Raw genomic sequence first — 14363 nt, 5'->3', positions numbered from 1 at the left:
GGAATCTAGGACTCCAGTTACCCGAGGAACAGAAGGTTCGCAACTCTCGGAGTACGTGAGAGAAAGCATCGGAGTCCAGGTAGGGATTCAGGACTCTCCTCGGTTGGTGATTTTCTTTTATATTTTATTAATGTGATGCATGATAAGTGGTATGGGTTGGTTATGTAAAATGCAATGCATACTAACCAATCCGTGAGAAAATGTGTGATGGCTTGAGAGCGAAGGGTGGCTCTGACTTCCTTGGGTTCGATCCCCTTAACCTCCGGAGGGTTAGTTACGCCGGTCGTCCGGGTATTCCGATTGTAAGGACGGGCCCGGTACGTGTGTGTAGCTAGGTAGTGGACGCTCTCGCTACGCTTACCTGGTGATAAATTAATTTGAGGTAAGGTCATGTAGTGGGTGTATGGGACCGGCCATCAGGTAATACTTGGATTTGGCGCCGTATTTATTTAAGCATCATGCATCGGTTTTCAAGTTGAAAAACATTAAAGTTTGTCGTTCTTTTAAATATTTGGTTTAAGTATGTTTCATACTGGAGCGCTCCCAATACTGGTCTATTGATTTTCAAACCTAGTCGAGTTAGAGTTCCTGTTGAGCAGCGAGGACGAAAGCTCACCCCTACAACAGTATCGATGCAGGTACTGTGCACTGGTGACGGGACAATAGCGGAAGGAGCTGGGTGTGCGGAAATAAGTTCGGTAAATCGTCGTTTGAACCTTATTCTAAATTGTATTTCTCGAACTTCGTATTCCGAGACTTGTTATTAGTTAGTCTTGTGTCAATGTTGGTTGAGTTCTCATTTCTTTGGAGTTTGTACCTCTTGTGTGAGAACTCATTTCAAGTTCTAGACGAATGAAATAAATTTTAGCAACTCAATTATTTTCACCTCAAAAATATTTGTAGCTTCCGCTGTGTTTCTACGAAAAGTTTTCAAACAAAATGCCTAGCGGTTCTCTAGAATGTAAATCGAGTGTTCGGTTTATGTTTTAGAGGCTCGCGGCACTGTGACGTGCTTAAGCTGGTGAGGTGCAGCTTGGGGCGTTACAAAGGAGACATAATCACCGATCACATTTCCAATTAGCGAAATCATCATCCTTCAACTAAGGTGTTTCACCGGAGCAATAGCGCGTCATGCCCCAACTTGCTCCATATCGGCACAAGATAAGTCACTATATCTTATCTCTTCCACTCTTGCAATTAGAGCCATTGCCATGTCTTTACATGCTTCCATAACTTTTAAGCATGCCTACAACATTTCGTAGATTTGGCAACACTTTCTAGATCTCACATACTAGATATGCCATGCTTCACATACCAATCTCAATGATCCTTTAGCATATCTACAAAAATGCAAAAATGATATTAGCATCCACACTACAAGTACATGTTATACATACGTGTCATGCTTCTATTTAATTGCAACCCAATTAAATAAACATGGGACACTCAAACAAAATATTATTACTTGCTCTATGTGTTTATCATTTTTCATACAGATACAAACTTTACGAGTCTATGGTCTACGACCAACCGCCAAGCGGTAAGGCAACGCCTCATAATGACAATGATCGCTACGCGGCATTGCAGTCAAGTTTTTCTTCTTTGAGAAAAAGTAAAGGGACTAGTTAACACAGCCCACGACAGCCATTGATCCGGCAGTTAACCCCGACGCTTGGGTATCTAAGATTAGGTTCGCTACCTAACGCCCACTGCTTAAACGCAGCTCCCCTCATCAAACAATTTTCCGACCATCCGGAGGTCTATAGCCAGGAGTGGGGAACTCCTCGCAGGGCCTAGCAGGGGCCCACCCGAAAAGGCAAAAGCGTTCGCTCCAACCAATTCTAGATGGACGACGCACTCACACTAATTATGCATGATATACGGCACAAAGCTACGCTTTGGTATCAACCCGCAAGAACATCCTCCTTGACTGGGGACTTGTACATACAGCCCAGTATAATTAGCAACGGTCACGCTCATGCCTCAGGGCATCACCTTCGAGCTACCCGTTAATGCCTCATGGCAACGCCGAGCTTTCGCGATCTTGCCCTAGCGGCACCGCCGAGCTTTCGCGCCCTTGCCCCAGCGGCACCTTCGAGCTTCCGCGATCTTGCCCCAGCAGCACCGCCGAGCTTCCGCGATCTTGCCCCAGCGGCACCGCCAAGCTTTCGCGCTCTTGCCCCAGCTGCACCGCCGAGCTTCTGCGATCTTGCCCTAGTGGTACCGCCGAGCTTCCGCGATCTTACCCTAGCAGCACCGCTGAGCTTCCGCGATCTTGCCCCAGCGGCACCGCCAAGCTTCCGCGATCTTGCCCTAGCGGCACCGCCGAGCTTTCGAGCTCTTGCCCCCAGTGGCACCGCCGAGTTTTTGCGCTCTTGCCCCAGCGGCACCGCTGAGCTTTCGCGCTCTTGCCCCCAGCGGCACCGCCGAGTTTTTGCGCTCTCACCCCCAGCGGCACCCACGAGCTTACCGCTCACTCCTTCCAGGCACCATCGAGCTTCTCGCTCCTACCTTTCCGGCAACCTTGAGCTTCCCGCTCACGCCTTCGCGGCACCCCCGAGCTCCCGCTCGTGCCTTCCCGACATCACGAGCTTCCGCTCACTAGCTTACCGCTCATGCCTTCCGGGCACAATTGAGCTTACCACTCACGAGCTTCCGCTCATACCTTCCCGGCACCATTGAGCTTACCGCTCACGCCTTCGCGGCAACCCACGAGCTTCCGCTCATGCCTTCCCGGCAACCCACGAGTTTCCTGCTCATGCCTTCCCGGCAACCCTTGAGCTTTTCCGCTCATGCCTCCCTGGCAACCCTTGAGATTCCGCTCATGCCTTCCTGGCAACCCACGAGCCTCCCGCTTATGCCTTCCTGGCAACCATTGAGCTTCTCGCTCATGCCTTCCCGGCAACCATTGAGCTTCCGCTCATGCCTCCCCCGGCAACCCCTGAGCTTCCGCTCATGCCTCCCCCGGCAACCCTTGAGCTTCCGCTCATGCCTTCCCGGCAACCCTGGAGCTTTCCCGCTCATACCTTCCCGGCAACCCCTGAGCTTCCGCTCATGCCTCCTCGGCAACCCCTGAGCTTCCGCTCATGCCTCCCCGGCAACCCTTGAGCTTCCGCTCATGCCTCCCCGGCAACCCACGAGCTTCCGCTCATGCCTTCCCGACAACCCTGGAGCTTTCCCGCTCATGCCTTCCCGACAACCCCTGAGCTTCCACTCATGCCTTCCCGGCAACCCTTGAGCTTCCGCTCATGCCTTCCCGGCAACCCTTGAGCTTTCCCGCTCATGCCTTCTCGGCAACCCTTGAGCTTCCGCTCATGCCCTCCCAGCAACCCATGAGCTTCCGCTGACGCCTTCGCGGCACCCCCGAGCTCCCGCTCACGAGCTTACCGCTCGTGCCTCCCCGGCATCATGAGCTTCCGCTCACGAGCTTACTGCTCACGCCTTCGCGGCAGTCCTCGAGCTTTACCGGCAACCATTGAGCTTCCCGCTCAGGCCTTCCAGGCAACCCACGAGCTTCCCGCTCAGGCCTTCCAGGCAACCCACGAGCTTCCCGCTCACGAGCTTTCCGCTCATGCCTGCCCGGCAATCCTCGAGTTTCCCGCTCATGCCTTCCCGGCAGTCCTCGAGCTTTACACTCATGACTACTCGACACACCACACGTTAATGGAACATTGAATTCTTCTACCATTTGTCACTTACGACAAATTGAATTCTTTTCGCGTTCCATTAATACGAGCGACAACCAAACAAACACAAGCGTTCACGTGTTCATCATTCACGAATTACAAATGCTTACCTTCGAACCGCTCATGCAACTTACATTCATCATATGCAATCCATATGCTCACACGACCATACGTGTTCTCGAGTTTGTACGTCATAATCGATCGTACTCGGCACCATTCGTGTGTATGCATCAACATGTATCACGCACCCCATACGTTCATATATGCCAACGCATATCAATGCAACTCACATTTGTTGCCTAATACAACGAGCATTCTACGTATGCCTGTTTTTTTTTGTCTTTGTTGTGCAGGTTAACGAGTCCCTTCTTGCTTACGAAGTTCGGGGACTTGTAGGGGCTCCGTACCGCCCGGTTACTTATGCTTGGTGACATCATGTGTATAACTCCCCAACCAAGAAGCTCCTCTTACTTGGGGACTTCGGGGACTTGTAGATACCTACTAGCATGACTAGTTTGCTATCTCACCAAGCATAATTAACACCCTCTTTGGGACACTCACAAGCCATGGTGAGGCCCAACCGCTACTTGCATCTTGTAGCCCTATGTTCAAGCTACGCTACGGTATCCGGAAGTGGCAAATCCGTCGCCGGGAAGCCACCTTTCCGGCCTTGCCAACATGCCCTCGCAACTAGGCATTTCCACACTAGAATAGTTGTTGCTTGTCCCACATCGAAAACCATGTAAAGGAGAAGCATTCCTTCACTTATAAAAGGAACTCTCCTCCCACTTAGAAAGGGATTCCATATCCATCCCATTACACACTTTGTAATCCCCTTAGGCCGCAAGGCCCAAATACACATAGTTAAACATTCAAGTGGACGTAGTTTCCCACTAAGGCGGGAAATGAACCACTATATATACTTCTTGTGTCGTTCTCTCTCTCTAAAGTTAACTAGAGATCCCACGGATCGCTAACGTTAACACTCCCACAGATGAAGAACAGATCTGGTTATGGCATAAGAGATTGGGACATCCATAATTTGGTTATCAAAAAACTCTATTCCCTTTATTGTTTCAACATAATAGACCATCCGACTTTAAATGCAACACTTGCATTTTGGGCAAGAGTCATCCTGTCAACTATCCTTTAAGCTCCAATAAAAGTATTGCCCCATTTGATCTTGTCCACTATGATGTTTGGGAGCCTTGTCCACCAACGCCATCTGGTATGAAATGGTTTGTTTTATTCATTGATGGTTGCACCCGGATGATTTGGATCTACTTATTGTGAAATAAAGGTGTTGTTTTTTTTTTTTTTTCAGTATTTCAAACTTTTCATGCAATGGTCCAAACTCAGTTCTGAACACCCATTAAAGTCATTCTTTCAGATAATGGTGGAGAATATGTGAACCATCTCTTTCACCAATATCTAGCTACCTATGGCATCATTCATCAGACCACATGCCCTCGAAACCCCTCAATAAAATGGTGTGGCAGGACGAAAGAACCGCCACATTCTTGAAGTTGCTCGCTCCATGTTGATCAGAGCTTATATGCCAGAATATTTTTTGGGTGATGCCATCCTAACTACTTCCTACACAAGCCCTTCAGTCCACAGCCAAGGAACGCTGTCCACCACCACAAACACCAATTCAAGCTCTTGCCAGTTATTTACCTTTACCACCTACCCATGCCCTTGATCCAACAAATTTTGGTTGTGTAGCTTATGTACATATCCATCGAAACCAGAGGACTAAGTTGGATGCTTGTGCTGAAAAGTGCATCTTCATTGGTTATGCTTCCACTCTGAAAGGATATCGGTGCTATAACCCCACTACTAAACTTGCCTATGTTTCAATGGATGTTACATTCTTTGAACATGATCTTTATTTTTCCCCGAAGACTCCTCTTCTAGGGGAGACTAATATTGAAGAGCAGTCTTTAAGGAATTACTTGTATCCCTTGAAACCCGTGGATATTCAAGTACATGAAAATAGTAGAGAAACAAGAATTGAGCCTGGAAATACTGAAAAAAGCAACCAGTTACTGACATTAGAAACAGATTCTAGAATTGCTGAAAATGGAAATCAACTACTAACTCCAGAATCAGCAGTGAAAGATATTTCTTCCCCTTCTACTACCCCATCAACACCAATGCTCCCTAAGGATGATTCAGAGGTAATTAATAACCCTTTGTTTGTATTTCATGATAATTTAAATTTTGAGCCTAACCTTGAAACAGAACCAAGTAACATCATAGGGGCTCATAAATTGCCATTTCAAACAAATCGAGGTCAACCAAAGGCTCAATATGAACCAGATCTCAAAACCAGGGCCAAATATCCCATAAGCAATTACATGTCCTCCATAGGTTATCCAAGTTATATGCATCTTTTGTATTTAATTTATATGTTGTTGTCATTCTAAATAAAGTACAAGAAGCTTTAGCAGATCCTAAGTGGACCAAAGCTATGGAGGATGAAATGGAAGCCTTGCAAAAGAATCACACATGGGAACTAGTGCCAAAACCCGCACGGAAGAGAACAGTACGGTGCAGATGGATCTATACATTGAAGTACGCGGCTCATGGTACACTGGATAGATACAAAGCCAGGCTGGTCGCCAAAGGGTATACTTAGACATATGGTATTAACCATCAGGAGACTTTTGCTTCAGTGGCCAAGATGAATAATGTTCGAGTACTACTGTCATTAGCAGCTAATCTAGACTGGCCTCTGAAACAATTTGATGTAAAGCATGCCTTCCTACATAGAGACGTGAAGGAAGAAGTCTCCATGGATCTACCTCCTGGCTATTCTCTACCTTCACAAGCAGGAATTGTGTGCAAGTTGAAAAAGTCCCCTTCTGGACTAAAACAGTCCCTCAGGGCCTGGTTTGGAAGATTAAGCCAATCTATGAAACAATTTGGTTACAAACAAAGCAACTTTGACCATACACTGTTTCTGAAGCGCAGGAAAGATAAACTTACTGCACTTATCATTTATGTTGATGATATGATTGTGACAGGTAATGACTCATAAAAAGTCAAGAAACTAGAAGCCATCTATCATCTGTTTTTTAGATGAAAGATCTTGGACGATTGAAATACTTCTTGGGTATTGAGATGACTAGATCAAAAGAAGGCATTACCTTATCTCAAAGGAAGTATGTGGTTGACTTACTCTTGCTTTGGCCAACTTGGATTTCTCTTCAATACACTTCTCAATCCAACTCAATTTCTCCTCTTTTGACTCGATGATTTCGTTACGCTCCACAATTGCCCCATCAATCACAGTTAGTTGCTCCACTTTCAACTTAGCATCCTCACGGTACTTCTTCAGTTCCTTTTTTTTTGCCCTATTAATAATCGGTCCTGATACAAAATCATAATCATCAAAGAAATGCATAATCTTTGCAAGATTGCGTCTGTCACCTCGGCAAAAACTAATTACATCATCAGCAAACAAAACATGGGAAGGAGCTAGAGTGCCTCTAGGAGAAGAAATTAGATGTAACCGTCCTGAACTGACAAGGTCTGAGATACCTCAGCTAAGAACCTCCTCAGCCAAACAAAAAAGTAAAGGAGATAGCGGGTCGCCTTCCCTCACCCCTCAACCACAAGAAAAGTAACCCACTGACCTCCCATTGATTGAAAGAGACTACTGGTATAGTTAATTCTAAATATTTTTAAAACATATCGCTTTACTCCCATTTTTTAGTTAATTTCCTTTTTTGTTCTAAGAGTTATGATTAATCAATTTATTTTCTAATATAAAACATCACAGATGAAAAAACTTTGTAATTGTTAATTTGTTTGGCCCCTCTAATGATAACTATTTAGTTCCGCCACTATGAAGAAACTACTGGTATAGTTTTGGTTGAATATTCAACTCATAATTTTATACTTGATTAACATGATGTTTGGTGGATGTGAGCTCAAATAACACAAAGCCTATTTATATGCATCTTTTTAAAGGGAACAATAATAAATCTTTATGGATTTCTCAATAACTAACACAAGTAATCAATATGGTCATTTACGAAATGTCAATATACTAGAATATACTAATCATATTAAATAGTAACCTTAATATAGTCAAAAAGTAGGATATTTCATGATTTTTGAGATTATGGGTATTTTAGGTACTTTGAGTTGTGTATTTAGTAAAATATTATAATAAGAAATTAAATAGGTGGTGTATTAAGTATGTAGTGTATATTAAATAATTAGGAGTGTTTATTTAAAACTTCTCTTATTATTATAACAAATTACCACTAACTTTAATTTTAGTCCAGTATTTACCATAGCAGGCATGTTATTTTTTATTCCCCTTGCGGTAATGTTCCTGACCCATGCAAAAGGCCCAAATCTTGTGCGGCCTATTTCCTGACGAAAATGTCCCTAAGTATATTAATGGAGGATGATAATCAATAAAGAGAGATCGAGATCGGAATCAATCAAGACGATGAATTTGAAATTCTCATTCAAACTTGAAGTTTGAATAGTAAATGAGAGAGAGAGAGAGAGAGAGAGAGAGAGAGAGATGTAGGCAACCTACAAAACTGTACTTTGTATCGTGCCATCTATACATTAGCACTTCACGGTTAATTAGCAAGTGAGAGGTCCAAGAGTAGGTTTATTGAGGGGCACATTCAGGAGGGCAGGGATAAAATTGATTTATTCCGAGATTTGTCATAAATAGCGCTACCGTTGGCCGGAATACCAAACCGCCCAGGATGTCCATATTAGCATGAACTTCCTACTTGCTGACGGCAGTACCAAACTGTCCACGGTATCCAGAACTTTCATGTGTCCAAGTTGATGAACTTGGATTTAGACAGTCAGGGTGGTCGGGGTGTCTATCAGCTAATACAGATGTTCTTTGAAATTTATTTTTACACTGCCACTGCTGTTGGTGATCAAACCTGGGGGCAAATGTGCTGTTTGGACGTTTATTCCCTTTTTTCTGCTGTTGTTTTACTTTGGCGGCTTTCTGTTCTTGTTGTTCTTGCTGTTTAACCTTGGAGGTGTTTTGCTCTTGTTGCTGTTGTTGTTCTTCAACCTTATTGAAGGCTTCCTGCTGTTCTTTTTCTTGTAGTTTAGCCTCAGAGCTTTTCTGTTCTTTTTGCTGTTCTTGTTGTTCACCCTTCGAGGCTTTCTGCTCTTGTTGTTCTTGTACTTCAACATTTTTCAGCGTTTTTTGCTGTTCTTGTTCAACCTTCAAAACAAGAGAATATGACACTAAACGTCTCCGCTCCTTAACAATTTCAAGCACAGCAATTTGTGATTCAATTTCCTCAGGTGGATATTCAGACTCAAGGTTGTAATCTTTGATACATTGAATAACAACTCGTAGATCTGCTATATGCTGGTCTGTAATCATATCCTGTAAGAAAAAAAAATGAAAATTCAAGTTTTGATAGATGTACATTTTCCTTAGAGATTCTAGATATAACTATTAAGGAAGCACTATGGAATATCCAAAGAAGAGATAAGGCACCTTTTCATCCAGCGATTTCTCTCTCTTGTTTCTATTCCTGCAGCACTTCTTTCCATTATCAACATATTCTTTTAAGATTTGTACTGGGGGAAACTTGTCAAATAACTTCATGGTGTAAATCAATCCAACAGCCTCAATCAGTAACTTCTTTCCAATAAGATCATAAATAATACTTTTCCAAGCAGAATCACAGGCTTCACGAATCTGCTCATTTTGAAACCCCAGCAAATTCCTTGCATCAATAGTGGTGGCAGCTTGCTGAAGATTTGGAGAAGAGATTGTTGCTTCATTTTGGGCTACTGGAGATTCTGTTTTTTCAATTTTCATAGGAGAACAGATGTTGCTATTTGCTACGCAGTTGTGACGAAAAAAGAAAGTCAGTGACTTAAGATATCAATGAAATTTATAGCAGTGCTACCAATGCTTTCAGTCAAGTGGTGAGTTGTGGGGCGGGATGAGCATAACTATTAGTACTACCTAGTAAACTACAAGTACATGCAAAATCTATGATAACAAGATCTGGGATGACATGGTATCAGTCTATCAGATGCAGAGATATGTGGGCATTTATTCTTAGGAGATAACTGAGAATAAAACATGAAACTACAGTTGCTATTAGTGATAAGCCTTAAACAGCATAGTTACAAAACTGGCGGAAATATGGAATCATCATGCAGAGAATATCAATGAGACCTAAAGAGTAGACAATTCTGATATCTGTCATTCTGTCATCTAAAATCATAGCTTGCGAAAACTTCTTAGGGTAATATAACTATTCTATAGTGCTGCTCTGAAACGCAAAATCATAAGGCATATCCAATACGGAATGTACCCAATGTTACCCCACTATAAGCATTGGATCACCCTTTACCCCCATCAAAGGCATCAGTACTACTATAATAAACTACAGATGGAGCAGAAGAACAAAAGGTTGTTAATGGAATTTCAGAAATAATGTGAAGTACGTTATGGAAAATCTTGTACAATAAGCATTTAGTGATGAAGAATCAGAGCAGAGAAAGTAATTATTACTGAAAAGTGAATAAGCACAGAGATTTCAAAGCAAAGACTCCAGCTCCACTCCTGATCAGGGAACTGCAATAGGATCGACAATTTCTGAAATTGTCTGTTGAGATCCAAACTTGGCCTAAGAATTAATGGAAAGGTTGGACAACACTTAACCAATTAAGGACTGAAGAGGGTTAATGTTTATAGAATGTTACAATTCTATAAAAGGCAAAGAAGTATTCTAAAGCCTATAACATGCATGTTCAGGATAATATTGCACAATGAAATTTACTTCAATATCATGTAGAAGTGTTTTTTTCCTTTAATCATTAACTCATTCCATAACATGTTGAGAGCATATTGCTGCTGATATAGACTTCTATTTACTCAATTAAAAAGAGTAAGAAGAATCAGAAATAACCCCTAAACAGGATAACTAATCAGAAAAACATTTATTATTATTTTTTTTTTTTCAAAGATCATATACTAAGATACAAAATTTAAGTTGCTAAAAACATGGAGTGTGGATTGTAAAATAGGGAATGTAAATTTCACTCCCCTATACAAAATATAGATCGGATATAAAGAGCTTACCATGTGCCTTATCTGTGGTAGCAAGGGCCCGTGATAATTCTGTTGCTTGTTCATGCTGAGCAAGTATATCAAGAAGACTTTGAAGCTCCTCCTCATTATAAGCAGAGGTCAATCCGTAAGTTGTAACAAGCCGCAAAAAACCCAAAATCTCCAACCAATTCTCACTTCCCACTTTCATCTTAGCCTTCCAATCACTGGCCAACTTCATTGCTTCTTCTGTGACCTCTGGATCAGTTTGGGGTGAGACACTCTTTAATTCTTCCAACAAAAGGATGCATGTCCTTCTAATAAGCACCAAATCAACCTCCTTGTTCTCGACAGTCAAATTTGAAGTGTAAAACCCTTGCATTGCATCCAAAACCAATTTTGCTGGTTCTGATGACTTTTGTTGGAGAAAGGATGAGATCTTTTTGCTTATTGAATCGTTTCTCTTCATATGCTCATACACGAACAACTGCAAACTTCTACCATCGGTAATATTGATGTTGGATTGATCACTTGCAGATGAAGAAACAATGGCATTGTTAGCTGGAGTCTTTTCCAATGGCCCAATCTTCACTTGAGCAACAACACCACATTGTTTCTTAGTCAACTCAAGCTCTTTGGCCTCCTGTTTAAGTTGACACTCTTTAACTTTCAGTTCCGAGGAGAGTGAATTCAAATCCTTTCCGCGTTCTTCAACCCATTTTTTAAATTCCTCCATTTTTGACTCTATTTGTTTCTCTTTCAATTCAACTTCCCTCTCTTTAAATTCAAGCTTGCAGGACCACTCCTCCATTTGTCTGTTTCGCAAACTGTACTCTTTCACTTTCAGTGTCTCCTCTTTCAATTTGAGCTCTTTCTCACATCCCTCAATCAATCTCTGCAACGTTTTAATTTGCTCTTCTTTCACATCAAATTCTTTCTTCTTCCCTTCAATCGACTCAAGAATCGTATCTAAGTCACTCTCTTTTGACTTAATACTCTCACGGTATACATTCAACGACCGTTGTATCACTCTCATTTCCTCCTCCTTAGAGTCGGCCAACTTGGATTTTTCTTCAATACTCTTCTCAATCCAACTCAATATCTCCTCTTTTGACTCGATGATTTCGTTACGCTCCACGATTGCCCCATCAATCACACCTAGTTGCTCCACTTTCAACTTAGCATCCTCATGGTACTTCTTCAGTTCCTTCTCCTTAGTCTCAACCTCATTCAATTTCTCTTCAGTTCTTCTCTCAACCCAACTCAGTTTCTTCGCACGCTCTTGAATCCGCCTTTCGATCAAACTACACTCCCTCTCCTTGTCTATAACCAATTTCTGTACTTCCAAGACTCTCTTCTCTTCACGTTCAATCTCCTCACTATGCTTCTGAATCGATCTCTTTATTTCTATAACCTCCTGTACTTTCTCATCAATCAGCTTCTCAACTCCAAACAACTCGTCCCTCTTGGATTCCATCTCCGACTTCAAGTTTGACTCCTTGGCTTCCAACTGCTTCTCTCGTTCCTGAAGCTCTTCGAAACGAGTCCGGATCGCATTCCGGGTCGAATCGAAGTGTTCCTGGAGGTCCTTCCATTGAATGCTGAGAACGAGCATGGAAGACGCTTGGGAATGCAAGGTCTCGTACGCCTTGCCTACACTCCTCTGCTTCAACTCCGATACCTTCAAATCGGATGCTATCTTCTCCATGCTCACTAGGGCTGGGACTATTCGGGTTTACCAGTAACGAAGAAGAATAAGAAGAAAAGATGGGTTCAAAGTGATGACACTATGCCTTTGGTAGCTTGGTACAACCTCTCTGAGACTGGAATAGCTGCTATGATGAAAAAGTGAAGACGAAGGAGGAAGAGTACAACTTCTGTAAGACTGGAATAAGTGAAGGAGGAGGAAGAGAAGAGAAGAGAAGAGAAGAGATGAAGAAGAATGATTGCGGCTCAGTGGGAAGAGATGGGAGTATAAAGCTTATGAAAAAGAGAACAAAGAAAGAGAAAGGGATGGAGTTTGCCGACAGAGACAGAGAGAATTGGGAGTAAAAAGATAGTATAAAGTATAATTAAAAAGAAAAAGAGAACAAAGAAAGAGAATGTGAGGGTGGCTGGTGGCAGCAAAAGGGACAAAGATAAATGGGAGGCTGTAGGGTAGGGTTTGTATTTTATTAGAGAAAAGGTATATAGACAAGTCTATAATCATATAAAAGTAGAGGAGAAAGTGCAATGGTCACTCAACTATGACTCATTCGGTTCGGGTAAAACAACAAGGAAGAATTTCACAAATGGTCACTCAGTTCGGGTAAAACAACAAAGGAGAATTTCACAAATGGTCACTCAACTATGACTCATTCGACACTTTGGTAACTCAAGTTTCAAATATATCACTTTGGTCACTCAAGTATTACACTGTCATTCATAAAAGTCACCCAATGGGCATTTTTTCTCACAACAAAGTGACTTTTGTGAATGACAGTGTAATACTTGAGTGACCAAAGTATCGAATGAGTCATAGTTGAGTGACCAAAGTGACTATTCTCCCAAACAACAAACAAAAACTGAGAACCGTAACCGAACCGACATGTGATATATCATAACCGAATCGAAATTCAAAAGTGGAAATAAGAGACGAAATCGAACCGAACCGGCCAAATCGGATCGGTTTCACTCGGTTCCTCAGTTTTTCGGTCTTTTCAGCCCAGCCCTAGCTATGACATAAAAAAGCAAAACCCTAAAGGCTTTGAAAACCAGGAAAACCGTAAACCCTAATGGCGCTCTAGAGCGAGCGAGGAGAAGAAAGAGGCGTTACGTTTTTCGTTGCACTGTAACGATCATCTAAATCAATACGACCACGAAGTCCCCCCTATTTCACGTCTTTCTGATTTTCCGCTCGTAATTGGAGTTGACCACTCTTTTTTTTTTTTTTTTGAAATAATGGGGTTTGGAACCCAGTCAAGTTGACCACTCTTTTGTTTGGAAATTATTTTTATTCATTCCCAAAAAAGGAAATTATTTTTATTGACGTTTGACTTTCTGTTTTTAATATTTAAGTCACTTTCCTTTGTTTAAAAAAAAAACGCCTAATTATTATTATTATTATTCCTTTTAACAAAAAAAGAAAAGAAAAACGTCTAATTGGTGCACTAGTATAAATGTGGTTATTCTCTAAGTTTTTGATGTACAACATTGCTTGTACTTATAGTTTGTCATATAAATTTTCTATCAAATGGAAAACTCTGCACCTAAATCGATTTTCTTGGTTATCATGACCTTTCTACTCGTTGCTTACTGTGAGTGACTGTCTCTCCAAATCGTTCACACACACACATATATGCACATAGTACTCTGCAATATTTTTGTGATGGATTGAATTATTTGTTGGTTTTTAAGAGTATAACAAACTATCAAATAGAGTTTTGGTTTTTGAAACCCTAAGTTTACGCTACCTACACCTCTTAATTGGATTAGCCCAAGTTCAATTTGATGTGATGGATCTAATGTTAACGTACGTAATCCATGCAAGATTTGATTAATTAGCCCGAGTTCATACGTCACAAGATATAGATGATTGTGATTTTTGTATTCTTAATTTTTATCAA

At 41.9% G+C, this 14363-nt stretch overlaps 1 protein-coding gene across 1 annotated transcript; it reads right to left on the bottom strand.

The window, feature by feature from the left end:
• Positions 1-8156: 8156 nt before the first annotated feature.
• Positions 8157-12771, bottom strand: LOC133723897 (uncharacterized). Its single transcript, XM_062150768.1, has 3 exons — positions 10792-12771; positions 9190-9539; positions 8157-9075 (listed from the first exon to the last, which is right to left on the bottom strand). The coding sequence occupies exons 1-3, from the start codon at positions 12464-12466 to the stop codon at positions 8449-8451; spliced, it is 2652 nt and encodes an 883-aa protein (XP_062006752.1). The 5' UTR covers positions 12467-12771; the 3' UTR covers positions 8157-8448.
• Between the last annotated feature and the right edge of the window lie 1592 nt (positions 12772-14363).

Source organism: Rosa rugosa, chromosome 7 (genome assembly GCF_958449725.1).
Source record: "Rosa rugosa chromosome 7, drRosRugo1.1, whole genome shotgun sequence".
NCBI lineage: Eukaryota > Viridiplantae > Streptophyta > Magnoliopsida > Rosales > Rosaceae > Rosa > Rosa rugosa.
Note: the sequence above shows the minus strand (reverse complement) of the source record. Positions and strands in the feature narration are given on the sequence as shown.

Bases quoted from the DNA above. Each gene is read 5' to 3' on its own strand.
- LOC133723897 (XM_062150768.1), bottom strand. From the start codon at position 12,466: ATGGAGAAGATAGCATCCGATTTGAAGGTATCGGAGTTGAAGCAGAGG. The intron at 9,540-10,791 runs GTAAGCTCTTTA...ACAACTGCGTAG, and splicing joins TACCACAGATAAGGCACATG to CAAATAGCAACATCTGTTCT. The intron at 9,076-9,189 runs GTGCCTTATCTC...TTTTTCTTACAG, and splicing joins AGAAATCGCTGGATGAAAAG to GATATGATTACAGACCAGCA.